General features: G+C 55.7%; 2 protein-coding genes and 1 long non-coding RNA gene across 7 annotated transcripts; 1 reads left to right on the top strand and 2 right to left on the bottom strand.

The window, feature by feature from the left end:
* Window positions 1-189: 189 nt before the first annotated feature.
* CISD3 (CDGSH iron sulfur domain 3) lies at window positions 190-3,307 on the bottom strand. 2 transcript variants are annotated; one of them, XM_036990882.2, is made up of 4 exons: window positions 3,090-3,307; window positions 2,716-2,751; window positions 2,080-2,199; window positions 190-597 (listed from the first exon to the last, which is right to left on the bottom strand). In XM_036990882.2, the coding sequence occupies exons 1-4, from the start codon at window positions 3,126-3,128 to the stop codon at window positions 418-420; spliced, it is 375 nt and encodes a 124-aa protein (XP_036846777.1). In that variant the 5' UTR covers window positions 3,129-3,307; the 3' UTR covers window positions 190-417. The 2 variants fall into 2 exon arrangements, with proteins under 2 accessions (XP_036846777.1, XP_017500225.1); XM_017644736.3 differs by lacking the exon at window positions 3,090-3,307 and having other exon boundaries at window positions 2,720-3,006.
* Window positions 3,308-3,769: 462 nt separating this feature from the next.
* MLLT6 (MLLT6, PHD finger containing) lies at window positions 3,770-25,526 on the bottom strand. 4 transcript variants are annotated; one of them, XM_073235526.1, is made up of 20 exons: window positions 25,378-25,526; window positions 24,087-24,166; window positions 23,574-23,628; window positions 23,235-23,344; window positions 22,203-22,306; window positions 21,844-21,937; window positions 19,512-19,667; window positions 18,782-18,880; window positions 15,942-16,164; window positions 14,786-15,400; window positions 14,154-14,335; window positions 13,812-13,920; window positions 12,537-12,603; window positions 12,188-12,333; window positions 11,571-11,768; window positions 11,390-11,478; window positions 9,978-10,327; window positions 9,498-9,588; window positions 8,275-8,631; window positions 3,770-7,582 (listed from the first exon to the last, which is right to left on the bottom strand). In XM_073235526.1, exons 1-20 carry the CDS (start codon window positions 25,484-25,486, stop codon window positions 7,541-7,543), a joined length of 3,276 nt encoding a protein of 1,091 aa, XP_073091627.1. In that variant the 5' UTR covers window positions 25,487-25,526; the 3' UTR covers window positions 3,770-7,540. The 4 variants fall into 4 exon arrangements, with proteins under 4 accessions (XP_073091627.1, XP_073091629.1, XP_073091630.1 ...); XM_073235528.1 differs by having other exon boundaries at window positions 11,571-11,765; XM_073235529.1 differs by having other exon boundaries at window positions 16,026-16,164.
* LOC140849126 (uncharacterized) lies at window positions 15,129-16,623 on the top strand. The gene is made up of 3 exons (XR_012130741.1): window positions 15,129-15,260; window positions 15,515-15,621; window positions 16,406-16,623. It is a non-coding gene; the product is annotated as an uncharacterized lncRNA (long non-coding RNA).
* Window positions 25,527-26,658: the final 1,132 nt, after the last annotated feature.

Below are 26,658 nucleotides of genomic sequence, written 5' to 3'. Positions count from 1 at the left end.
CAAGGAAAGGGTGGGGGTGTACCCTGGCCACCTCACACTGCTAGGCTCAGCCTGCCTTGGGCAACCCGATATGGAATGAACCTGAACTGCCCCCTTCTTGTCGCCAGTCAGCTGCCCTCCAGCCCCAGTTAAGATCCAAAGCAGGCGTAGGCCATGTGCCTTACACCAGTGACCACAAGAACACCACTCTGGGTGGGCAGGTGTGTTTTATGCCATCTTTACCAGCAGGCATGGAACCATGGGTCAGTTCGTGGGTGCCCCAGATAGAATTCAGGTAATGGGGAGCACATCCTTCACAAGCCAACTATGGGTACTGGGGTCCCAAGGTGATCCCTGTCTTGGGCTCAGCACTCGGTGTCCTTCCCCACAAAGGGGGTTCCTTCCAGAGAGGACTGGAGCTAAGCAGCAGCCACCCCCTCAGAGTGGGGAGCCCACTTCTGTCTTCTGTACCCGCTCACTCCTGTGGGTACCATCGCAGTATGGGGGCTTCTGGGTGGCCTTGCAGGTACAGAGGGCCACTATGCGGGTCTCCTGAGCCTTGAACTTGAGTGGGGATAGGCCAGTGCGTTGGAAGAAGTGGGAACCATCACAGAAGGGCTGACAAGGGAAAGAGAGAAGTCAGAGACCCAACCCCACCTTCTGGGTGGGGCAGGTCTAGGCAGTGCAGAGGTTAGGGCTCAGGCTTCCTAGCAGACTGCCTGTGTTCACTAATTTACCTCTCATCTGTAATGTGAGGGGAGTTGTCCCAAGGAAATAAACAATGGTTACTATGCACTTTGCTTATACTAAGTGTTCAATATGGGTCTTTACAGCATTAATCTCGGGGACCCATAAGGCCAGAGCACGAGGATAGAATTTTCGAGGTGAAATGGGACTAGGTATCAGCAGTTTACACTATACAGGCTTGCTTTCTTGTTTTAATGGCTCTCTGAGTCTTCATTGGTTCACGAAATCCATATTCTTCCCCATTCTCAGGGTAAAAACTTCATCAAGTGGGAAAGAGCCTGTGTGCATCCCCATACTTTAAGACCAGGGCATCGGTTTTGTTTGGCTCCAGGGAACAACTGGCCACGTTACAGGGAGTGGATGTTAAAGGGAGGAAGAGGATGTCCCACAGTGAGCTGGCCACCTGGTGCAGGATATGTTCCCCATCCATCGGGAAGCTGTTCAAGAAGAGGCAGGGTAATGGAAACTGGCCCAGAGAGATGCCTTAACTTACTAGTTAGTGGCAGTTCTGGAGCCAAGGCCTCTCGACCTGGGGGTCAGGGTCGGGTAGGAGGAGAGAGGAGAGAAGTGTGCAAATAAAAACCGGCAACCTGTCCCAGAAGGCGAGTGGCAGAAAGGCACAGAGTGCCTGCCTGGACCAGCTCGCACTCTGGCTGGCATTCCCCTAGCAGGCTCCACCCTCATGAGGACCTGCTCAAAGTCCAATCAGTGGCAAGGCAAGACTATGGCCCCTGGGCTGCACACTGCCTGGAGGAACACAGTTCAAGCTCAGCTCAGGCAGGAGAGTATGGGTCAGGTTCCTGCCGAATTAAAGGGGCAGCAGGGAGAATGAGCGGGGAGCCAGGCTGAGAAGACAGCAGGCTGCGGCAGGTAGCCAGGGAAGTCACACAAACTGGCAAAGGGGAGGGTGTCCAGGAGAAGGCGCTGGGAAGGGGCACGAGAGCCTGCACCATCTTCCCAGTATTGGAGTCTAAGACCTGGGAACCTTTGGCCCAGATGCTTCCTGGAAGGAGGAAGGAGACATGGGCAGCAGGGGCAGCGGGGAGAGACTGGAAAGCCTCTCAGTGTGTGTGACACAAGGAGGGGCCCCAGGAGTGCAGAACCCAGGGCGCCACTTGCCTGGCTGTGTGACTGAGTTTCTCTCAGTGGCCTCATCACAAAGGGTAGATGCAGAGGACAGGGAGCTCAGGGCTGTGAGTGGCACTGGCCCGAGAGTATTATTTCTCCCCCAGCCTCCCTTGTCCTTCAGGTATGTGTGGGAAAAAGATGGTCTCGGGTGGGAGCTCCCAGGAGATCCTGCTGCCCCAAAGAGGGGTATCCTATGTCAGTGGGAGGGGGATAGGAGTCTCTCACCTGTTTCTTGCTTCGGCCACACACACACCATCTGTAGCTTTTCCCAGCCACCAGCTCCACCCTGATGGGTGTTTTCAGGGCCACCACGGACTTGGCTGGGACTCTGGGGAACCATCGTGCCTGTGGCAAGGGAGATGAGGAGCTTGGAGTCAGCCCTTGCCCTGAAGCACCTTCCTGCCTATGGCCTTGTCCAGTTTCCCACTGGCCCTGGCTTGTGGCAGGCTTTCTCTGCAGGAGGCTGGTCTAATGTCACCCCACAAGGACATTCCCCTCAAGACTACAAGGATCCTGAACTCCAGATTGGGGAGAGTTTACAAGGCCATATAGGCATTCAGGCTTCTGGGTCCAGCTACCTTCCTTTAAAACAATGAGGCAATGGAGGGAAGGGAGGGCCAGGATCCTGTCAGCCTTAGTGGGGCCAGCTGGACCTGGCACTCGGTTTATCAGGCACCGCTGTTCCCAGTCCTAGAGCCTGGCTCCCTAAGCTATCAGGAGGTTGCTACACGCAAGGCATTTGGAGGCCGGAGGCAGGGAAGCCGGGCTGATCCTTTCTGGTTGCCTTCTCTGGTCTCTCTACCTTTGGTGTCTCTGGGCCTGGGGGACATGGGCGAAGAGAAGGAGAGAAGAGATACTTACTAACCAGGAGGCGATGTCCCGCCTCTGGTTCAGCTTCTGCAAGGAACGCAGGCATCATGAGACGGAGGTTTGGAAACAGAAAAATAAAGTCAGTGGAAAGCGGAGCAGTCCTCTGGGAGGGAAGAGACGGCGAGGCATAGTGTCGCAGGAGAAACCGGAGGGTAAGAAAAGGAGGTCACAAGATAGGAAGGGGAATTGCTGGGGAGGCGCTGGCGCCCGGTAGGCGCTCGGGGAGGGCTGCGAGGCGCGAGGCGGCGACCGGGGCCTGGGGACTTGGGAGGCCTGGGGGGCCCAGCCGGGAACCGGCGGGCGGGGCTGGGGAGGGGCGAGGGAGGAGGGCCTGGCTGCCTGCGTGCCGGGGCGGGGGTGCTCACCCAGGCCGCCGGCCGCAGGGTCGCCCCCACGCCGCCCATGTCGGCCCCTCTGCCACGCCGCGCCGGCTCCGCCCCGCGCCCTGGTCACCTTCCCGCTTCCCTCCGCCTCCCGGCCGGCCCGGCCCCGCCTCGGCCCGGAAGACGCCGCCGGGTTGCGGCTGGGGTCTGCACAGTTGGGTCCGGCCCCGGCGCCGGAAGCCGAGCGGAGGTGCTTGCCCAGCAGCGTCCTCGGGTCCCCTGGAGCTGTGGAGGGGGGCGCTCCTGGCGCCCCCTTTGGGTCCGGCCTCTCTGCGACATGACCCCCGCAAGACACGGTTCTCGTTTCCCTGCCTGCGCCTCCCAGGGCACCCAACCCGCACCCCGTGTGGGCGGGGGCCCTCCCGAATGGGTTTTCTTGCAGAGTTTTAAGGCAGGGTTTCTAGAAGTCAAGCGGCTACATCTCTTCGCCTAGAGAGCTTGTTTTTTAACAGACCCCCACCCAATTGGGCCTACACACTACATCTTTGTGGGTGGGGCACAGGTATCTGAGTTTTCAATATGTAGCCTGGGTATTTTCTGCATTCTGGTCTGTGGACTACTCTTCTAATTAAAGAAACGTAATAGACCGCCCTCGCGTCCCCTCCCAAGGCTCCCACGGTTGATACTCCACCTCTCTTTCCCTTCAATAAAGCCAGACAAAGCAGGGTCTCTGGATTTTTTTTGTAAAACATTCTTTTATTAAAAGAACAAGTGCTGTTTACGAACTGCCCTTCGTACAAATAACATCCGTTATACAAAGATACAAGATCCGGGTTATGCACAATTCCAGGCTTAGAGGTGGCAGGGGTTGGGCATTACCTTTGGGGCTGAGGATATAAAGGTTTTAGAAAGAATGAAAAAGGAGCCCCTGGGTTTGCAAACTGGCATCCCCTCCCTGCTCCCCAGGAAGGTGTGCTACATTGAGACAGGCTGGGATGGAAATGGGGGGATCAGGGGGGAAGATGGGGTTTGGGTCTCCAGTCCCACTACTTAAGTCCCAAGTTGGGCTGGAGAAAGAGAACAAAGGGCAATGGAGGCCCCCCTCCCCAGTTTTTCAGTAGATCAAGTCAAAGTGGTCAGGAGCTAGACACACTTTTAATCTGGATTAATGTGACTGGAGGGAGCCAGGGTACTATACCTCACCTTCCTCCAAATTCCCAACTGAACTGACCTTAGTCTTTCCAGGCACTTCTCCCCAGGAAAATAAGCTGGGCGAAGGGAGATTTGGAAGCAAGCTGCCTACCCCAAACACGGGTCTACCACACACTGAGGAAGATGCTGGAAGATGGCAGGAGGAGCCTGGGCCATTGAAAACTTGTCTGCATTTCCAGTTTGGGAAAGGGAAGTGTGGCAATTACCCTTCTTTGGAGCTGGCACTTGGCTCTGGCTTCCCTCACTTGTCTAGGCCCTTCCTAGGAGTACTTTCCTAGAACTCAGTACAGGAATGAGCAAGGGTGCTCTCATCAGCCCAAAGTGAGGGCACCTGGAGGAGGAGTAGACATGGCGGGGGGGGGGGGGTGCAGGGAGCGGGGAGACACACACAAATTAAAAAAAAAAAAGCAACCTTTAAAGTGTCATTGTCTATGGAGAGGATCCATCAGCTCTGAGCTAAGACAATCAGTGCTACATAGATACCCTCTCACCCTGGGCACGGCCCTACACTCACACCACACATCACACACACAGGGGCAGGACAGCCACATGAAAGTGGTAAAGTGGGGCAGAAGAGCCCAGGACCAGGAAGCCAGGGTTCTGAGGGCTGGTCCTGGCTTCACCCGGAGCCTCTGCCCCTCCTCGGCTTGGAGCTATCACCTGTGAAGAAGGAACTGGCTCAAAAGACCCCTAAAGACAGGTCCCTCCCAGCTCCAACACTTAAGTGCTGGTCCTGACCTCAAGGCCAGATAGGGCTCTGCATGCACACTCTGCTCACACCTCCATGTGGAGGGTGAAGACACACACAGCTCCTCTCATGCATTTTCAAACTCCACTTCCGCCCTGCAACCCACATCCTTCCCCCTCCCCTAGACTGTGAGATCTATAGATCAGTATCCTTGCCAGTCCCCACTGCAATTCATCCTGGGTAAAGGGGCCAAGGCTGGGAAAGGAGGGGAAGTCAGTATAGCCATCTCCCCCACCCCCTACATTGGGACCCTGGCTCCCTCCTGAAGATCGCCAGACCTGTCCTATTACAAAACTCCCTCAGAAGAAGGAAATGCACTGCCTCTTTCATGCCCCCACCCCCACCCTACCCCAAATGGAGGGACAGCACCAATCCATACCCAGCCTGGGTCCCTTCTTCAAATCTAACCTGACTACCTGCCACTGCACCCCAGCCTGGGAAAATCTGGAAAACATACTCTTGGAGATGAGAACCCCAGACTCCTGGGTGCTGGGAGGGAAGGGGGAGGTCTTGGTTCCAGTGCACTAAATCATTTGGACCTCTCTCTCTCCACCACCAAAAGCTTAGAGCAGGGTATGGGTGTGAATGAGCAACACTTTCATGAATCTCTGAAGGTTATTTTTTTCTTTTCGGTTTGGGGACACGGAGTTACAGAGCTTAACAGATAAAGATGAACAAAATGCTGAATTCTATCAATTCTTTCTGATATTTAGCATTAATAAAAAGTGAGTATTTCTGAGGTCATCGCAACTGCCTCCCCCTCCCCCCAAGCCCTTACAAGTGCCTAAGAAATTGCTTCTGAAGTTCCACCCACCCATCCATTATCAGCTCCCTAACATCTTACAAAGTCTTATCAACAGGAATATTAATATTATTTTCAGTATCAGAAAAAAACTGGTTGAGCAGCACAGGCAAAAATATATCTGCACTACGTTTCTGTCGTTGCCAAAAATATACACATCTTCTTTTCTTTATTTCAAAAAAAAAAACCACCACCAACAAAAACCCAAACAGAAACACACACAAAAAATCCACACATGCAAAGACTCTGACAAGATAGGAGCCTCAGGGAAAGCTGGACACACGTTCTCCCCGCTCCAACCCAGGGCAGCGGAAATGCAGACACAGGCTGCAGCTCGGCCCCTCCCCTGGCTGTCCCACTGGCCCCTCGCCCTGCCTCTGCCACCAAACGCTCTGTCTGAGCAGGTAGGGGCTCTTTAAGGTGGCACTTGTCCATGACACCCCAGGGAAATAGCTGGTAGAAGGGGCGGTTGTTAGGTCAGTTTAAGCTTAAGTCTCCCCTGGTTGTTGGTGGGGGTGGGGTAGAATGTGGGGAAGCAGGCACGCTAATTTTGCTAGGGAGGAGGTTTTACTAAAGGAAGTGGCACTTTATCCTCCCTTGCTCCGTCCCCCAATCCCTGGGGCTCCCCTTGTGCCAGGGAGCAGGACCAACTATCAGTAGGGGAAAGGAGCTCTGAGGGGACAGAGACCATGTGAGGTCTGGGAAAGGGAAGGCAGGATATTACCCTGATTCAAAGCCCCCAGCCCCTGGTTACTCTCCAATATTGGAGTACTGGCTGGTTTTGTTAACCATTCGTGCCCCAGAAAGGGACAAATGTTGGTGAGGTGGGGAGGGTGCAAGCAAGAGTTGGGAGTTCCCCCTGGTGCTGCCACACTTGAGCACTGCTCCTATCCCTGCCCTCTGCTGCCCCAGGTGCGGCGGGAGGGGGGTGCGGGGGGCGGGGAAAGACAGAAACACAAACGCACACACGCACACGCACTCTGAGTCAGGCAGCTGCATCTCCCCACCCTCGGCACTCCTAAGTCCAATAGTGCAAACAAGGGGCAGGACGCCAAGGGGCTGGCTGCCTCCCCTGCCCTCCCCCAACACATCACTGGGGGGCGCCCCGAGAGGTGGGAAGGCTTGGGCCAAGTTTGATGCCATCCTGCCCCTTCCTCAGCCCCCTAGTCTATGGGTTTTTCCAAGCTCAGCTTGTGACCCTTGTTTGGTGATGGGGGCGAAAAGAGAACTGGCAAGAAACTGTCCAAGGGAATCCCCCTCCTGCCATCTGCCTAAGTTGGGAAGGAAGAGCAGGTAAAGTAGGGCCACCCCTCCTTCTGTTTCCACACAGGGGTGGCCCAGGGCCTAACCCCCATCTCACCTCACTCAAGTGCTGACCCATTTTATATGGCGGGTCCAACCGACCTCCCACCTATGCCACGGCCCACCCTGCTCTCTGGGAGACCTCAGAACATCTGCTGAGAGTGGGGTCTCCTGGGTGGGCATGGAGCCTGTCCTCCCTCTGTGCCCCTCACAAAGGGGCAGCGTAAAGGGGGAAGGGGGCCAGTGGAAGGGAGTCCACTCTCGGTTTCAGTCCTCAGCGCCAGGAGTGCCCCACACTCCCTGGGCCTCAGTACACGACCTGGGCTGGGGCTCTCCAGTGTCTGGGTGCAGGTGCCTGTTCCAGGCTAGGACCCCTCAGGCCAGGATCTGCCCCCTCCACTTGGGGAGTCAGGAGGGGCATGTGTGTATTTAGCCTTTTTCCTGGTTGGCTGAGGCTCCTTTGTCAGCGGTCTGGAAAGAGAGGAAGGGAGGCTGGGGGTTTGGGAGGTGCCCTGTCCTAACACCCAGTTAAGAACAGCTTCCTGGGTCAAGGAAGCTGTAGTAGGGTAGTGAGGGAGCCTGGGTAAAGCCAAGGTCAACGTGTGTGTGTGTGTGTGTGTGTGTGTGTGTGTGTGGTGTGTGTGTGTGTGTGGTGTGTGTGTGTGTGGTGTGTGTGTGTGTGTTGTGTTGTGTTGTGTTGTGTTGTGTTGTGTTGTGTTGTGTTGTGTTGTGTTGTGTTGTGTTGTGTTAAGGGGAGGTCAAGTTGCCCTGCACAGGGACACCTGGCTTAGCAGGTATGTGCCAGGGCCAGTACCCTGGGCTCTGGTTGTGTGTCCTCAGACAAAGTAGGGAGGGCCTTTCTTGAAATGGCCAACCCAGAACACCATCTCTTCCTAAATAGTCCACTCAGAATGGAAACAGACTTTCTAACTGGGCTTCCCAGAGGAATACCGTTTTCTAACTGGTCCTTTTACTATTAGCCCATGCTCAGAATGTTTCCTGGATCTAAAGGAGGGTGCAGATGCCAGCAGAGGCCCTAGAGTGGGTGCTTTGCTGACCTAGTGGGTCACTTCCTCCTTCTGATGATGCCTCTGATGACCTTCTGGTGCTCCATCCTGCCCATCCCAAAAGGCAGACAGCACAGCTCTGGACCCCTTACTCACCCCTCCTTTGGGACCACTGCCACTGCCGTCCGCCCCCGACAGGCTGAGGAAAGGGTTGGTCTGGGCGGTGAGGACTGGAGGCCCTCCGGCTGCTGCTACTGCTGCAGCTGCAGCTGCTGCGGCCATGAGACTTGTATTGTTGCTGAGTGAGGGAGCCACCAGGGCTCCAGCGGGCAGCAGGGGTGGGGCTGATGCTGTGGGCAGCAGGCCAGGGGTGCCCGCGGACAGCAGTGGGGTGGAGCTTCCTGCCAGTAGGCTGGCCATGGGCAGCTGGGAGCCTCCAGCCATCTGCAGCCGCTGTAGCTCCCGCTTCTGCTGGACCTGCTGGATCATCTGGTATACAACGGTCTGGTGTTCCTGCAATGCAGACAGATTCTCATTGGCCAGTGTCTTCGGGCCAGCTTCCCTGCTTGGCCTTGGCCCCGTCCCACCATACTGGTACTATGGGTAGGAGACCCAGGAGATAGTCAAGGTTCTGTACTAATTCCCCACTCTGGGCCTCAGTCTCCTCATCTGGATAAAGTGGATAAAGTGGTGATACTACAGTGTTTGTCAACTGGGGCCCCACCTTCCTCCCTAAATGTTCCTTAGTTGCTATGGAAACTACAAATGCCCCCAGGGCAGTATGACCACAGGCTGAGAAACAACTAGGTCAATAGTTTTCAACTTCCCGGTTTTTTTGCTTTTCATTTAAGATTTATTTATTTTTGCTTTGAATAGGCAAGGCATTTTCAGTGTTTGGAAAACTAAAACAATCTATCAAGGTTTACTTTAAGAAAATTTGTTCTTATCCTGGCTCCCATCTGGCCCCTATAGAGCAACCAGTTGAATTGGTTCTCTGTATATCTTTCTAATGTTTTCTTTATATCAAAATGATTACTTTTTCTATTTTTTCCACTCTCTCCTTTTTATAAAGCAGAACTCCTATTCTCCAAAGGAAATATCAGCAGATCAAGATCGACTCAAAAGGGGATGCTTTGGTTGAGGGTGTTTCACCTACTCAGCCAATGACAGGGCATTTGCCAACTTCCAGGTCCTCACACAGGATGCGATCTGGAACCACCACAGCAGCCCTCCACCAGTATCCAGGGCCCCCCGAAAGCAGCTCAAGCCCTCTGCTCCATGGGGCCCGCCCCCCGCAGGGCTCATCCTGGGGCTGCCTGCCCTCCCGACCCAGACCCTCTGGGGCATGGCTGGAACAGAGCCAGGGAGGCACACGGTACCGGCGTCAGCTGCGGGGATGCCAGGAGCTGCTGGAGCTGCTGGAGCTGCTGCTCGTGCTGCTGCAGGAGGTGTCGTTGCTGCTCGGTCAGGCTGACGCGGGGAATGACACACAGACCATGAGAAGGGACAGGGAGACTCGCCTTCCCCCAGCTGCCCACAAGTCCCGCACTCTCAGACCCAGGTGCAGGGAGGCGGGGATGTGCAGTGTCAGAGGACCAAGAGAAACAGACTGAGCTCAGAGGGTACAGTGGAAGGAGACAAGTTAGATGGAAGAACTTTCCCAGAAGGGAAACCTGGATTGGGATCCAAGAAATAAATACTATTTTGTCCCTGGAGAGTTACTAACATCTGGGGAGTACCTGGGCCAGTACCTGTAAAACTAGAGTACATTATTCCTTTTTGGAGGGCTTGTGGGTTTTTAGGGAGTCCCTCCCAGAGTCAGCCTCCCCATTCCCTCCCCAGGCTGAGCTCTCCCTCACCTGTTAAGACAACCTGGCAGCTGCAGCGTGGGGGCCCCGCCAGCCTGGCTCAAGCCGGCAGGGTTGGGGGCAGCAGCCCCATTCAACCCCCCCAAGAGCCCATTGAGGGGCAGGGCCCCGCTGCCCGCAAGTCCTCCCAACAGCCCCTCAGCCATGGGCATGGCCCCCAGCCCCGCTGCCCCGGGTGCCCGGCCCAGTCCATTTTGTGGCTGGGGTGGGAGCGGGGCAGGGGCCCCAGGCAGGGCCAGAGGCAGAGTAGCAGGGCTCTGCTGGAGCAGGGGCAGCGGTGGGGGCGTGCTGTGGAAGGACAGCGACGAGCTGCTGCGGCTTGGGCAGCCTGAGTGTGGGTCCTGGGGAGGGAGGGGGAAGGGAGGGGTCAGAGGGGCAGGGGGCCAGCATGACCTCTCTGGCCCCCGGCCCAGCACCCACCAACATTCTCATAGAGCAGAGCCACCCCCACCTCATCCCCAGGCAGAGCCACCCAGGAGGAAGAAGCAAGGTTCAGGGATAAGGGCTGAGAATCCAAATAGTCTTCACCAATTATGTTTACAAATCACTTGCTGGGGGCCTAGTACCCATTGCAATCCTTGCTTAATAATGAACAGTGATGATGGTAAAGACCATCTAGTGAATCAGACCTGGGGTTCTGTGCTTGACCTGCACTAAAGGCTCAGGCTCAAATCCTATGTCCACAATTCACTGTCTTGGGTGGTTCGTCTGTCTTAGTTCACTCACTCATAACATGGGGGCAATAGTAGTACCTATCCCACAAGGTTCTTGTGAAGGCTAAACAAACCAATGCTTTAAGTCTCAGCACAGGACATGACTCCAAAGTGTGCAATTAATGTCAGCTATTATTATGATTATCACTGTCCAAGTCACACAGTTAGTAAGTGGCAGGGAAAAAAAAGAACTGTTGGTTTGATTTCAATAGCAACCACAATGTAACAATAGTAAGGCTACCCTAACCACCACCAATTACACAGAGATTATTTTGTGTGAGGCACTGTAATAAACCCTTCAAAGATACTCCTCAAAGATGCCTTCCCTAGCCACCTTTTATCTGTAGAAGAATCCCACCCCCCACTCTTCCTCTCAGCCTCAAATTACTTCCATCTTAGCACTTTTTCCAGTTTATAATTACTGATTATTTTCTTGGACTTAGCCTACCTTCAAGAGCAGGGCCATGTCCCTTATTTTACTCACTGACTGCTTAGCCAGTACCTGGCACTAAGTAGGCACTTCATAATTAGTACTTATTTAATGACCGAATAAATAGATCAGTCAACCAACTGCTCAGCCAGTCACTTCATTGCCCAGCCTCCAAGAGCTGCAGGGTGGACACAGCACCAGGAGCCCCTTGCGCTTCCCCATTCCTGCCCGCCCATGGTGTTCCTCCCTATGGTGCCCACCTCGGAAGATGTGGACAGAGAGTTGTCCAGGCCCAGACTGTTCTTCCCTGGAGGGCTCTTGCTGGTGCTCAAGGAATCGGTGCTGCCGGCTGAGTGAGAGGATCAGCGAAGGAGGTCAGGGGTTGAAGTCGGGCCCACTACAGATGGCCTGGCACTCCCGGGCTGGGTGGGATCTCCTTACCTTGAGGAGGCAGGCCATAGGGCCCAGGGACAGGGCCGTTGGCAGCAGGCAAGGCAGCAGGCAGGGCAGGGAAGGGCACAGAGAGCTGCACGTTGAGAATCTGTAGTCGCTCCTTCTTGGCCGTCAGGCTCAGAATCTGCTCCTGAAGCCTCTGGTTTTCCTTCTGCAGCGCGTGCAGTGCCTTCAGCATCTCCACTACTGAGAAAAGAGGGCGAGTGCCCTGAGCCCTACAGGCCCACAGAGGCGGGGCGAGAGCTGGGGGTGGGGCTATGGTGGGGGCGGGCTTGGAGGGCGGGACCTGGCGGAGGAAACCCGTCTGAAACCTAGAAGAGAAGGTGCTGGCCAGCGGGGTCTCAGGTGAGCTCGGAGTAGCGGGACCTGGGGAGCCGGAGGTGTTAGGCCCAGGGGCGGGGCCTGGGCTCGCGGTGGAGGCCTTGTGATTGGCAGAGAAGGCGCGGACTTAGTACGGTTAGGGCCAGGAGGACGCGAGGGCCACTGGCGGGGTGCAGAAGGGGCGAGGCCGAGGTGAAATCTTAAAGACGTTTCGGGACCTCGGGCAGATGGGTGACCGAGTCTGGGGAGGTCCTAGGACAGGTCTCCCAGCCACCCCTCCTCACTGTTGACGCCGGCCTCGCCGTCGCCCTGCTTCTCTAAAAGCTGCTCCATGTTAGTCGTTCCGGGGGCCACTGGGTCTAATTGGCCGCCCCCGCAGGGTGCGGACGCTGTCTGGTCGAAGAGTGCAGGAAGGCTGCTTATGGGGGACCTGGGTCAGAGGGGAAAACCGAGCTCAGACTTACCTCAGGGCCCCACTCGTCTCCCTCTCTCCGCCCTCCACATCCAGGGGCTCCAGCCATCCCCCTCCGGATTCCACCCTCCACGGGCGCCGGCCTCTCCGCCCCCTCCTCCCCTAGTGACCTTCCAGCCCCGCTCGCAGCCTCTCCCCCAAGCCACCGCTCCCCCCCTCACATGGAAGACAGACTCTCCTGGGGGGAGGTCCCCCGACACCGGAAGCTGCAGTCCTCCAGGTCTGGCTCTTGAAAGGAGAAGGGGAGCAGGAATCAGCGGGAAGGGGTGCCCTCGGAACCACGGTTCCCTCCAGGTAAGTGGGCACAGGATATGGGATCTTACCACAAATCCCTTCCCTCAGCATCTCCCATCCCCAGACTGGCAGTTCTAGTTCAAAAGGCACTAGGGAGCCCTGGTTTGGAAACCCACCCCTTGGGAGGCAAAGCCAAAGGATCTGGTCTCTTCCCCTCTCTCTGTGCAGAAAGCTACAGCTGCGTGCCTACTTTCAGATCCACCTTCCAATTTCTTTCCTGGAAGCTACAGCATTATAGAAATCCGCTGTCTAGACAGTCCTGGGTTGAACTAGGACCTGATTCTTCCTGTGTGACTCTTGGCTTGAAAATAACCTCTCTAAAATGACTGTTATGAGGACTAAAATGAGGTAATAAATGTGAAGTGTCAAGCTGATGGATTTAGCTGCCATGCAGCAAGCCCTTAGTAATTATAGCTATTACAATTTTGCACAACTTTTTATATTCATAAACTCACAAATTAGATGGAAAAACCCTTTGCTGGGCCACAGAATTCCAATTTGGGCTTTGGAAATATAGTCACCCAACTGTGTCAGATCCTAAAATTCTGGAATCGGACTTAGTCCTTTAAGACGGCCTACCTGAACTGGGAATCTGGAGGTAAGCCCTAGCCCCTATTGGCCAGATGGTGTCTCCTTACCAATCAGCTCTCTGGGACTCTGCTGACTCTCCAGGGAGATGGAGGGGCCGCTAGGAATCCACCCCCTTAACTCCTAAATACCCGGAGAGCAGGTTGCCCAGCTGGAAGGATCTCTTTATTCCAAGGACTCATTTAAGAGGCCAGTGGGCAACTATGCTGCAGCAGTAAGAGAACTGGACTTGGGGTCAGGGGGCCAGAATTTGAGCTCCAGCTCTGCCTTTCCCTACTTCAACTGCCTGTGCAAATCATAAATCTCTCTTTTTCTTCTGTGAGATGGAGCAGTAGTAATTCTGCAGTCCTACCCCACCTCCTCACCAAGTTTTAAGGTGAAAGTGTACCCTGGTTTGTAGTGTGAAAAAAACAATTATTTTTAAGGTTGGCAAAGGCCAAAGGGAGGGGGCAGCCAGAAAGCCCTCCCATCCTTCCTGGGCTGACATGCAGGAGGCAGGTGCCTAGCCTAAGCCTTTGGGAAGAAAGGGAAATGGGGTCAGAGACTCAACATACCTGTGTGGCTGCTCTCGACTTGGGTGAGGAGGGGATTAACAGTACCCATGGGGGTTCCAAAGATGTGGGTAGAAGGGAGGCTAAAGGTAGAGCCAGCCAGAGAAAACACCTGAAGGAAAGGAGGTAGAGTCCAGCCTGGTGGTTATTCTTGGATCTAGGGCACAACTGTGTGTACCGGGCTGTAGGGGACCAGGTGTGCTGGGGAGGAGAGAGGACCAGAGAGAGGGAGAAGTTCTGGTGGTGATCAAGCCCAATCTCTCAAAGTCCCGTGGAGAGGTGGGGTCCTCAGCAGCCTGTCCCCCACCTGCCCAGGGATGGAGGGGTCCAGGGGTAAGGCCTCACCTGAGTGGTGGAGATAGAAGCAGAGGAGGAGGGAAGGGTGCTGGTGAATGGGGAGCGGCTGAGGCGGGGCAAGGCCGAGGTCCCTGGGGGCCCCAGCAAGCTGGAGGAAAGGGGAGTGCTGCAGACAGCCCGCAGCATTCCGCCACCGTGGGAGATGGGGTCCTTGTTACTGGTGTAGATGCCTACAGGCACAGGACACAGAGGGAAGCTCATAGTCATGACTCTCCCCAGGCCCCTCCTCAGTCTGGTGGCCGGGGAAGCCCCTCCCCAGGCAGAACATTCTCCCAGATCTGGCCGTGCACACCAGTCTAACCCTCTCACTGCAAAGATGTCACTTCTTGCCTGGGTGACATCTGCTTTACAGGCCTCCTAATTAGGCTGTCCTGTCCAGTCCTGGGGAATTCCCAGCTTTTCTAATTCCCCAGCCAAAACTTGGCAAGTTCTATTGGCAATCTACCCCAGTCTCTCCCACTACAACCATGCAGAAGATGGGTACTGGAGAGTGTCTCAGAGATGACTGTCACCTCCATCCTTTATCTCTGTCCTCTGAAGCACTTCCTATCAGATTTCTTTCTCCATCCCCTCACTAGATTGGGTGGGCCCTAAGATGCCCTCCCCCCCCAGTCACTAACCTGCCCCCAGAAGGGGGGACTCCAGGCTTAGGCTGGGCAGGCTTGCAGAAGGCCCAAAGGTGCGGGAGGCCAGACCACCCAGGCCAGAGCTGACCAGGGAACCACCAGAGAAGGGTGAGGCAGCAGTGGCGGTAAAGCCAGCCAGCTGGGCACTGGGCAGGGAGGAAGCAGCTGGACCCCCAGTGCCCTCCTTGTTCCGGCTGCCCTTAGGCCGGCCCGGCCCATGTCGGCTCCTCTTGCTGGCTTTGTGCTTCTTCTCCTTCAGGCCTGTCTCAGGGGTCTCTTCAACAGGCACTGGAGCAGCGCTCAGTGTGGGCATCCGCTTGTGGGTACCGGATGAAGCCCCAGACCCCGACACGTGGGAAGACTTACAGTCCCCAGGGGATGGGGCCCGGACCCGGCCTGAGCTGGAGGTGGTGGTGGAGAAGCGCATAATGGGCCCAAAGCCAGAGAAGACCACCTTCTGTTCAAAGAGGTCAGCCTTGGGGGGCTCAGGGGCTGAGGGAGAGGGAGGGGCTGAAGGGGCAGGGGCTGTGGGCTTGGAGTATTTGTCCTCCTCTGGCTGCTCCAGCTTGGGGAATGCAGAGAAGTCAGGGGAGCTCTGCAGGGATGAGACTACAAAGAGGGGAAAGTTAGTTACAGCTGGACCCCAGACCCTTCCCACTTCCAATGTGCACCAGTTGGGAAAGCTCTGGTCGAGGGGTGAGGAAGCCCGGTTTCTTGTCCCAGCTCTGTCACTGTCTCTGTGTCCTGGGATGAGTGTGTCCCCTGCTCCAGTTTTCCCACCTGTGATGAAATGGGAGGAGAATGCCTCCCCACCCTACTGACTCCACTGGGTGAGTACAGAGATTATAAGAGATGTCATTAGTGACACTGCTTTAAAGATGGCACCTTATAGTCTACATGTAGGGCATAATGAATATTGCTATCTTGTTGGAGGGGAGGGCCCTGAGAGGGAGAGCAGGAGAGTTCCAGCTCAGGAAGAAAGGGTTGAGGGACGGGTTTGGAGAAGAGTCACTTGGTGGGGATCCCCCATCTTTAACCTGAACCAATTTAAGCAAATGAGATGCAAACCAATATGCAAAGGCCCTTATTAAGAAAGCTGGGAGCCAAAGGGTGTCCCACTCCCGGCCTCCTCTAGGATGCCCACACTCACCTGCAGGCTGGAAGGGCCCCCCAGAGGAGGAGGAAGAGGAGGAGGAGGAGGAGGAGGAGGAGGCAGAGGTGAGACCGCTCACACCTTTGCCGCTGCTCAGCTTCTTCCCCTTGTGACTCAGGCTGTGGCTGGAAGACTTTTTCCCCTTTGAGTCCCTGCTGCTTTCCGAGGTCTCCTGAGTGCTGGCCTCGTGGTGGGAAGAGGAGGAAGCTGAGGAGGAGACCTGAGGGAGGGAGAAGAGGGGAAGGCTCAAGGCCAGATGCCCAGCCCCGGGCTCATCTGACGTGGGAGTGGAGCAGGAGGCTACAGGACCTGGGGCCGACTGCGAGAGCCCAGAGCGAGCTTCAGGAAGGACTTCCAGGCAGGGGGCCTCTAGACCAGGAAGACAGGGAAGCAGCTATTTAACTTCTGGGTGTGAAAAGGGAGCACTCTGAATCCAAGAAGCTGTCTGCCTTTCATTTCAGACAGAGAGAGATGAAAACGGTCCCAGAGTCTGTCCTGCTGTACTCATCTGTAGATCATTCATTTAAGAAATACTCAGAAGGTTTGATATCTTGATCTGGGTTATGGTTATGTGAGTGTATACACATGTCAAAATTCATCAAGCTGTACACTAAGATCGATGCATTTTATTGTACCTCAATATAAAAAAGTAATAAATTTAATGAAAATAAATATTCAAGGGGGCCTAAGGGGGCTGACTTGTGCTGGGAAGTGGTCTGCACTGGGAAGAGGGACCACAGGAAGAATGGGCTGCCCTGGCGCCATCCACGGGCCCTCTGGTCACCACCACCCATCCTGTGCATCCAGAGCTGCAGCCACCTGGCTGACTCCCCATTCCTCTCCATGCCTTTCCTAGGCAGCCTGAGCTTGCAGAGCCCAGCCCTCGGCAGGGGCACCTACCCTTATTCTTTCTGGGAAACTTCTCACCCTTCAAAATCCAGCTAGGAAGTCCTCTCTTCTATGAAGCCATCCTAAATGCCTGGGGTGGAATAAGTCACTCTGTCCTCCTACTTCCAGAGCACCATGTACCCACGTCAGCCATGTCAACAGTTGCCACACTGTACTGAAATACACTGTCTTCATGTCTGAGGCTTCCAGAGCAGGGGTTAGGGGAGCATGGACCCTGGGGGGCGGGCACAGTGGGTTGTGTGCCTGGTGGGCTCTGCTGTCTACTGCCATTAAGTTGTGCAGTCTCTCAACCTTGCTGAGCTTCTGTGTCCTTAAGGGGCCAAATATGCCTATCTGGAGAGTCATGAGGAACATACTGCCAGATACATGGTAGGGGGTCAGTAATGATGATGAATCTGATGGCAGTGTCTGCTGTTAACACCACAGAGACAGTGTGTGTGTGGTGGTTAAGACAACAGGCCTTCAAGCCAGACTGCCAGGGTTCAAATCTTGACTCCACCACATATTAGCTGTATGCTTTTAGGCAATTACTTAACCTCTCTTTTTCATCATTTCTCAGTTCTTTCATTTATTAACAGGTGTTAGTAAAATACCTACTTCATTGGATTATTTTGAGGATTAAATGAGCTAATCTGCATGCACCCTTCCATCCCCATTTCAGAAGGGAGCCTGGCATGTGGCGAGTTAGGGCTTCATATTACTGCCAGGGATGGTGCTTCCAGGTATTCTGTAAATGAACTAATGCTGGAGGAGGATAGAGAGGGGATAAGAGCCACCAGCCACCCTGCACTGCCCCTCCTGGGCGGAGCCCTGGTCTCTGTCTTCCTCTTTGGTCTTTTCAACAGCTGGAGTTCTGAGGGGAGCCAGATGTGGTTCTAAGAGCAAGGGAGGAGAGGGGATGGGGGAAGGGGTGGCTGAAATGCTGGGGTGCAGGGAGATGGGCAGAAGGCTCCAATGTGTCCAAGGGGACACCTGACCAATGGGGCAACTCCCAGATCTCTGACCCTTTCCACCTGCCTGTGGGCTGCAGGGAAAAGTCAGAGGGCACATGACAAGTTTTCCAGGTGAGCCCTGGAAAGCAGGGAGGGGAGAGTGAGATGGTTGCCACAGCAACATCAGGTGGAAACCTGACACCTGAGCCTCCTGCTAAGATGCCCGGAGTTCTGCCAACCTCCTGAGGCAGGGGAGGTGAATGGGGCAAAAGTGGCAACAAGAGGAAGCAGTTTCTCCAGGCCCCTGTTCTTCTATGGGGACAGCGGGCTGAAAGGAGGGGCAGGGAACGCTGCTCTGGCTTTGATTAGTGACAACTTGGCCTCAGGTAAGGGCCTGCTGGTTGCTCATGCAGATGTTGCCCATTTCTGGAGATAGGCCTGACATACCCTACCCCTGCTGTAAGAGGGGGATGAGTCAGGGCTTCATGGTGTTCCCCAGCAGCCTGCCCCATATGCCACCATGGGCCACAACCCTTCCAACCTTCCAACCTTCATGGATGGGATTTGGTTAGGTGACAGGCTCTGGGTGGCCTCCTGATGTGGGCAAGGGGTGGGAGCAAAGGTGTCCTCTCTGCCTGTCTCCAGGGAAATGGGCCCCAGAAACTTGGGAGAACTGGCCTGAGTACTTTATCCACAGACAAGAGCCAGCGCTGAGGCCCTCTGTCTGGACAGAGGCAGATGTGAACATCTGGCAGCCAGCAGGCAGGGCAGGACCTCCGCCCCGTGCCCCACCCCCATCTGCTTGCAGTGACTGGAGGGCTGAGGAGCACAAGCCCCTCCTAGTCTAGCCCCAGGAGGTGGGCAGAGGAGGGCTGGGGAGCTGAGGCACATCACCCTGAAGCTGTGGTGGGTGCCAGGCCCTGGCTCGCCCTGCCCCTCGCCCCTTGCCTCCCTCCTGCTGCCATGGCCATCCCTCCTGAGTGTAGGCAGCAGTACCTTGTCAGCAGTGGGGACCACAGGCGGGGTGAGGATGCTGGGGGGTGACTCAGGCCGCTTCTTGTGCTTCTGTTTAAGGCGTTCTTTGTCCTTTCGACTCTGAGGAGGGAGAGGCAACCAGATATTGGTATTGGGGGACACTTAGGCAAGGATAACATGACATGTGCATGTGGGGCTTTGGCATCATCTCCCTGTATGGAGGCCTGGGGAACTTTGGCTGGACAAGAATGGCTCAGGAAGGTTCCTCTGGGAGCCAAGAGCCCCTCCCCTATATCCTCACTGCCTGCTAAAAATAGCCTGTCCCATTATCACGCCAGTGACACAGAACACCACAGAAGCATGCACCTGGCAAGGGTGTCCACCCAGGAGACAGAGCTGTGCAGAGGGGTGGGAGCCGGGCACACTGATGTGCAGTACGAGGAGACACAGGCATGTACACTTGCAAACTGGTGTGACACTGTGGAGACTGTTAAGGTGTATGCAAATGTGCAGGGCCATGTGTTGGGCCTTTGGGGACACTATTAAGTCATGGGAGGACACAGAGGAATCACAGACACAAAGAGCCTCGGGGAAGCCAGGTCCTTACTTCACCCTCCATGACCATCCTGTGTCACTTTCTCAGCTCAGCCCCCTTCTGGGCCTCAGTGGCCTCAAGGGAAGCGAGGGGGCAGGCCAGTGGTGGCTTCTTGAAAGGTGTGTGTTTGTCAGTATGGACAGAGAAGACTTTTACCTTCTTCTGGCCCCTGTCGTGGTGGGAAGGGTGCTTCTCCTGCTGGGTGGATGGTGAGGCTGATCGGCTTCTCCTGCCAGCGATGAAGCCACTGCCACCTCCCCCTGTGCCGCCTCCTCCTCCTCCCCCTCCCCCGCTGGTGTGCCGGGATGTCTTCTAGGGGAGAGAATTGAAAGGAATTGCCAAACACTCCTCTCACTAGTTTAGGGGAAGGTAAGGTTTCTGAAGGTCAAATGCTCGTGGGGGGCCAGTTCCCCCAACTCTGCCTGTCACCAAGAAGACCCAGTATCTTCAGTGATGCTCTGCTCAGCAGAAGGGCATTCTCTGGCCCGAAATCCCAGAGCTTCCCCAGCTGGCTTATCCAATGCACACATTTGGCAGCTGAGGCCCTTAAAAGCCAGGGGCATCTTAGGCCCAGCAAGGCATGGCTGGAGGTAGGACTTGAGCCCAGGTCTCTTGCTCTCCACCCACCTCTTTCTAAGAGGTGCCCTCTTGGCTCATCTCAGGTAGCCTGAGTCACGGCCCTCCCCCACTTCCTTCCCCTAGGGTAGAGATGTATGGGGAGCTCTCGTGGGGAGCTCCTGTTCCCCTTCACTCCCACACCTCATCCTCCCCCTAGACAATTCACTCTAGCCATCAACCCTTTTTCCCATATTCTTGGGCCTCCCCCTCCACCAAACAGTGGTTCCTTCTGTCTCAGAGGACCTGCTGCCTTTAAGAAGTAAAACATCTGCAACAGCAAAACCCCAAACGACGTTTGTGCTGCCTTTCCTTTCAGCCATCCCTTCACTGATAATCGGCTGCCTCCTGCTTGGTCTGATAGCTTCCCCCATCCCAGACTTGCAGCTGCTCTCTCCAAGGTTACCCACTACCTCCCAGTTGCCAAATCTAAGGACTGGTTTCAGGCCTTGTTCAACCCAATTGCTCCCCAGCGGTGGGTACCACTCCTACCCTGGAGTCTAGACTCTCCCTTCATGGTTCACTTCATACCTTGATCCACCCTACCCTGTTGGGCACCTGTCCAGCCTTATGTACCTGGGGCTGCCACTACCACCCTGCCTGGGGGTCTGACAGCCACCAAACTTGAATACCCCTACTTGGCACTGCCTATAAACCAAACCAAGCTCTCTACCCTGTCCTAAGAAGTCACCAAAGCCTGAAACCAGGATACTTTTGAAAATGAACTATGAATAATTATACCAGGGAAACAGACACAAACTGGGACATCTGGGATAGACCAAGACATGTGTTACCTCTCCAGAAGCCCACTGCACCCCCTGTTCACAGCACCCTCAGGTGCTCAAGAGTCAAGAGCCTATTTACCACCCTCATCTCCTTCTCAGCCCCCACCACCTGTAGGCAAGTCTATCCAGAAATGGTTCTAGAGTCCAGGCCCATCCTGCCATGGCCCCCCCTTCTCGCAGCTGTCTCTCAGCCACCAGCCTCGGCCCTTCAGATCTAGCTTCACAGTGGCTGCCAGGGTAATCTTCCTAAAAAACAAATCTGATCATGTTGCCCTTCTACTTACAAGCAGCCTTAGAAGCCTGTGACGTGGAGGTGAGGTCCAAGCTGCACTCCCAGTCAGACCACAGCCTACCTCTCCAGGACAGCCCCTAGTACCTAGGATATGCAAGTCTTTCCTTGGGGCCCCTGAGGCTTGGGGCGGAAGCAAGCACAGCTCCAGCCCTGCCTCAGCTTTTTCCTTTCATCTCCTGCCTCATTTCTACCAAACACCCTGTTGTGTGCTTACGAATTCTTTCTCATCTCAGGACTTTTTCCATGCCAGTTCCTCTCCCTTGGATTCATTTCTCTGTCTTTGCTTGGCAGGCTCCTAAGGCACTTTCAAATCAGACTACCTGTTCCAAATCCCATACACCAGCTATGAGATAAGTCACATAACCTTGGTAGGTCTTAAGATTCCTCAGCTACAAAATGGGAACACACAGTATACCTAGTGCTTAGGGTTGCTGGCAGGATCACATACAATAACACACATAAAGACTCAGAACAGAGGCAAGGGCCCAGAAACCCTGGCTCTTACTGTTTCCACCTCCACTCAGCTTAAATGCTGCCTCTTCCTTCAAACCTCCCAGTCTCTGACACGTAGGGTCTGAGCTCTGTCCTCTGGGAAGGACTGCTTGGTTCAACTCTGATTCACATCCCTCAGGCTATACTTCAATTTGTTCCTTGTCCAGCGGCAAGCTCCTCAAGGGCAGGGACCGGGTTCCTTCCATCTCTGTCCTCCCAGAACCAGGAACCAGCCTGGCCCAGAGCCCATGCCCTCTAAACCATGGCTGACTGACTCACTCATGCCCTGGCAGACAAGACTCACCATCTTGCTAAAGTGGTATTTGCAGTAGCCGCAGTACTTGACATTGTCAACCTCCAGTACTTCTTCCTCACACAGCAGGCCTGCCATTTGGGCACTAACCAAGAGAGGTCAGCCTGAGAAGGGTGTGGCCACAAACCAGACCAACCACCTCCCTCCCACCCTCCTAGATGCCTGCTGAGGCAAAGCCAAGACCATGCAAGGAGAGCACTGCCTTCACCACCAAAGAGACAGCAGCAAGGATGAGCCCACTCAGTGGCCCCATCCAAGGCAAACCTCGGAGGGGGCTGGTACAGCTGGCCAGGGATCCCAGATGAACCCTGGGGGCTGAGGAGGGTGTGCAGGGCAGGCAGGGGTCTCACCAGGTGACATGGAAAGCTTGTCGACATCCATGGCGGTTACAGGTCATGCAGGCTCCTGAGGCTGCCTTGCTCTCCCGGCCCTGCTCCTCACAGATGTAACATGTCTGCAAGACACATCACACTCGTCCCCTCCTCCCTTCTACCTGAGGGATCCTTTGGCCTCCCCCTCAATTCCATCCTCTCCCTGTGATCCTAGGTCAGTGCTAGCCAACAGAACTTTCTGTGATGATGAACCACACAGTCCCATACAGGAGCCATGAATCACATGGGCTGTTGAGCACTTGAAGTATGACTGAGGAATTGAATTTTAAGTTGTATTTAACTTTAATTAACTTACATAGCCACATGTGGCTTGTGGCTACTATACTGGATAACACAGTACTTAGATGGTAAGCTCCATAAGGCCAGGAGCTATCTTGCTCATTGGTGAGCTTATTCCCACCTCTGGGCCTTTGCACATGCTGTTCCTTCTGACTGGAATCTGGAACCCCACCCTCCTCAAGGCTGGCTCCTTCTCATCCCCTAGGTTTCAAACTAAATGGCTCCTTCACTTTCTCTGAAGCCCCCCAAAAGCAGTATTCGTTATTTCAGTACCTTGATTGTTTTCTTCACAGCACTTACAACAAACTGCATTTCCCTTATTCGCCTATTTATTGATATTTACAGTCTTGGCACGTAAGAGCGTGAATTCCATGGGGTAGGGATGGCTTGAACCATCCCTATATACTGAACACTGTGCTTGGTACCTGCTCAGGTCTGGCACATAGCAGGCACTCAGTAAAAAGTGTTCAGTGAATGAGCAGGTGAGCGGCTTACTGAGGTCTACCCTCTGGCGGCACTAGTGTAGACAGCCTACTACCTCATGAGTTCCTGAGCATGAACACGTATGTGTGTGTCAGTGGAAAGGCCTACCCACCTCCTGAGTTTTCTATCAGACAAAATCAAATAACACTGGATGTGGAGAGAGCTGGAGGGACCCAAGGATGGTTGGCTAGGGCAGGGCTGGTATGGGGCACAGCAGGGGCTGCTGACCTTGTTGAAGCGATCATGAGGCACATACTGCAGCACGATGGGCTCCATGGTGAGCACGTTGGCAAACTGCACCTCAGGGATGTAGAGGGCACACACCACGTGGGCCCAGCCTGGGGCGGTGTGGGGCCAGCCTCAGCTACGATAGTGAGCCCGAGACCCTGGCCCCTCAACCCCACACTGCAGACATTCCCCTCACCCAAGGCCTTCCCATCAGACTGGTGCTGGCCAGGGAAGGGAGACCCAGCCTCCATGCCCCCTCCATCCCTCCACCACCACACCCTGCTCAGGGGGCACTGCTGACCTCATCAGATGAACCCTTGGGCTCAGGGCCCCCCTCACCTCCATTGTCAGTCCTCTTCAATGCCCCATCTTTGTGTGGGCACAGCTCACACCTCTGCCAATGCAAGGGAACACAGGGATTGAGAGGTGGCTTTCCAAAAGGGGATGGGGGAATCTGATGAGCTGGACCCTCCCCAAACAGTCAAAAGGTCCCCAGATGAAATGATAAGCCATCTGTGAGGGAGGGGTGGGGGTCTAGAGGAACAGGATTGGCCGTGAGTGATAATTGTTGATGATGGGCAATCAGGAATGAGGTTCATTATAGTAGTCCCTCTACTTTTGCACAGGTTGGAAACTTTCCATAATAAAAAGTTCAAACAAATAAACAAACAAAAAAAGTACAGTGAGTGAACTGGGGTAGAGGAAAGGATGAGCTGAGGAAGAGATAGGGTTGGTGATAGGTATGCAGAAAACAGGAAGTCCTGTGTGACAGTCACACCCTAGCCTCAGATAGTCTCTTAGCTCAAAGGGCAGGAGATGCCCAGGTGTATAGGGGGTGGGGCTCAAACTCACCACCCTGGCTGCTCGCTCCTGAGATTCACATTTCCGGCAGAACCAGGGTCCAGTTGGCACCTGGACGATGCCATAGCAAGCTGGGGTGGGGGAGGAGAAGTACAGAGAATAACAATCAGGAGTGGCTTCTCTCGGAGTAACTGCGGGGAGGGGATGACTATAAAGGACTAGAGCCAGTTCCACCAGGGGAGAATTCTCCGCTATGTGGGGATCACCCACTAGATAGCAGGACCACAAAAAATGCCCAACAGCACACTATCAGCTTTCAACCACACAACCAAGCACTTTGAGCAGGGGCGGGGAGTCAGTCCTTGACCTTAAACTTCTAAAAGATCCCCCGCCGGTGCCCTTTAAGGACCTGTGTCCCAGCTCCTGGCCAGGACGGGTCCTCCTCTTGAGGAATAGAGAAAACCAGAGGGACAACATTTACCATAGTCAAACACGTTTTGCTGTTGTGGCGGGGAGGGCATTTCTTAAAGGGCCAGTAAGGGAAGAGGCGGGGAAGTCGGGGGTCCAGGAACCTCCACTTCTGCCTCTAACTACAATAGGTACAAGTCAAAAGTCAAAGCTGAACTCAGGTGCAGATACGGAGAGAAGAGTGGCGGGAAGAGCCAACAGCAACAGCATTAAGGGCTGTCCCAGGAAGAGGGGGCAGCAGTTGGCTATGCCAGACAGGCGGGAGATGCCAGCCTGCGCCCTCGGCAAGACTCCTCAAGGAGTTAACTCCCGAACCATGTGCTGCCGGGGGAAACTCTAAACCTCCCTCTTCTCTACTCCCGGCCCCCTGTACAACCTCTCTCCTATCCGCAGCTCTTCCCGGGAGGGTTTTAGGAGTCCCCCTCTCCCCTGGGACTCCTCTCCTCCCTTCCCCATCCAGCTCCTCCCAGTATCCGGAAGCGGGAGGGGGGATGACCCCCCCTTGACCTCTCCCTCCCGGAGCCGGGACCAAAATAACCGGGCGGGAGGGGACACCTCGCAGGTAAACATTACCCCAGCAGCCCCGACACCGGCGGTGTGGGACGCAGAGAGTACACTCACTGCCCCCTAGTCTGTCCCCAAACTCCCTCAACTTGGGGTGGGGGGCGCGGGACTGGAACAATAGGCAAGAAAACAATGCCTGACCCGGTCCTCCAGGACCGGGCGGAGGGGAGCCCCCCGACGCCTCCCTTCCCTTCAGGTGGGGTGGGGGAGGGGCGTTCGAGCGCCGGGAGGTCTCCGGAGGGTGCGGCCGGGGGCGCCCGGCGCGCGTCGCCCCCGGGGTCCCGCCGCCCCCCGTGGGCCATCCTCGTACCTTGGTGGACAGCCACGCTGCACGCGTGCCCATCACAGTAGACCAGCGGGTTCTCGGCCCAGCCCCTCTCGTCCGAACATACGCAGCAGCCTCCTACCATCTCCTTCATACTCCCATGAGCTCCCTCCGGGGCTGGGGCGGGGGGCCGGCCAGCGGGGGTGGGGGGTCAGGGGGGAGGGAGGGAGCGGGGGGCCGCGCGCCTCCTCGCTCCCTCCTCCTCCTCCGCCGCCGCCGCCGCTTCTTTTCTTTGCCTCCTCCTTCCTCCTCCTCGGCGTCCTCCTCCTCCTCCTCCTCGCTCGCTCTGTCTGGCCGCCCCCCCCGCCGTGCTCTCGCCCTCATGCCCCGACGGGCCCCCCCCCCGCCAACAATGAGACCCGCGTGCCGGGCGCGCCCTCTCCGCGCCGCGCGCGTAGCTACCAGGGCCGCCCAGCCGCCGCACAGCCCGGGCCCGGCGGGGGAGGCGCCGAGTGGCACATCGCGAGCGCCCGCCCGCCCCGCGCCGCCCGCTCACGCGCCGCCCCCCCGGCCCCCCTGCCCGGCCGCGGCAGCCATGGCCGCGCGCCTCCGCTCGCTCGCTCCCGGCCCGCCTGCCGCCCGCCGCCCGCCGCCGGGTAAAGTCTTAGGTTCAGGGAACAAAGCCTGGCTTGGTAGGGAGCTTTTCGCTGCCTCGCTCCGCGCTCATTTTCCCTCTCTGTTTTTCTTTCTGTAGCCCTCGGTTGTTGCTCATGAATTCTCGCTCTGCCTGCCGTTCCATCTCGATCTCGGTCTCCAGTTCTCCATTCCCCACCGCCCAGGTCTTCGTTTTTGCGTCTGTTCTTCAACCTCAAGGAAACCTACGATCAGGGAAAGGGACGCTAGGAGCAGACGCGACGTGGGCCGCCCTCCCCTCGGTGTCGGGGGGCAGTTCGGCTCTGTGGATTGCCGCTCGTGGGCTCTTCCTCGGTGATCCCTCTGGAGGTAGACACTCATAAGCAGACATTTGTTCATTCAAGAAATATTTATCGAATGCTTACGCTGTAGCCGCGGGTATAGAGCAATGAACAAAACAGGTATTCCTGCCCTCGGAGAGCTTCCGGTCCAGCTCACAGACACACACACCCCCACACACGTGTACACACAAATCAGGAACTCAGACCCTTTAGAGGCATACCTAGGCACCCACAAACACATAAATTCACTCCTAGCGTCATCCAGCCACACCACCTGACTCTCCCAGAGAAACACAAACCCCAAGTCCAGCCTCGTAGGAGCGCTTAGAGACCCACGCGAGTTAGAGACCCA

The sequence above is a fragment of the Manis javanica genome, chromosome 4 (assembly GCF_040802235.1).
Source record: "Manis javanica isolate MJ-LG chromosome 4, MJ_LKY, whole genome shotgun sequence".
Classification (NCBI taxonomy): domain Eukaryota; kingdom Metazoa; phylum Chordata; class Mammalia; order Pholidota; family Manidae; genus Manis; species Manis javanica.
The sequence above is the reverse complement of the archived record's forward strand: the minus strand, read 5'-3'. Positions and strand labels throughout refer to the sequence as shown.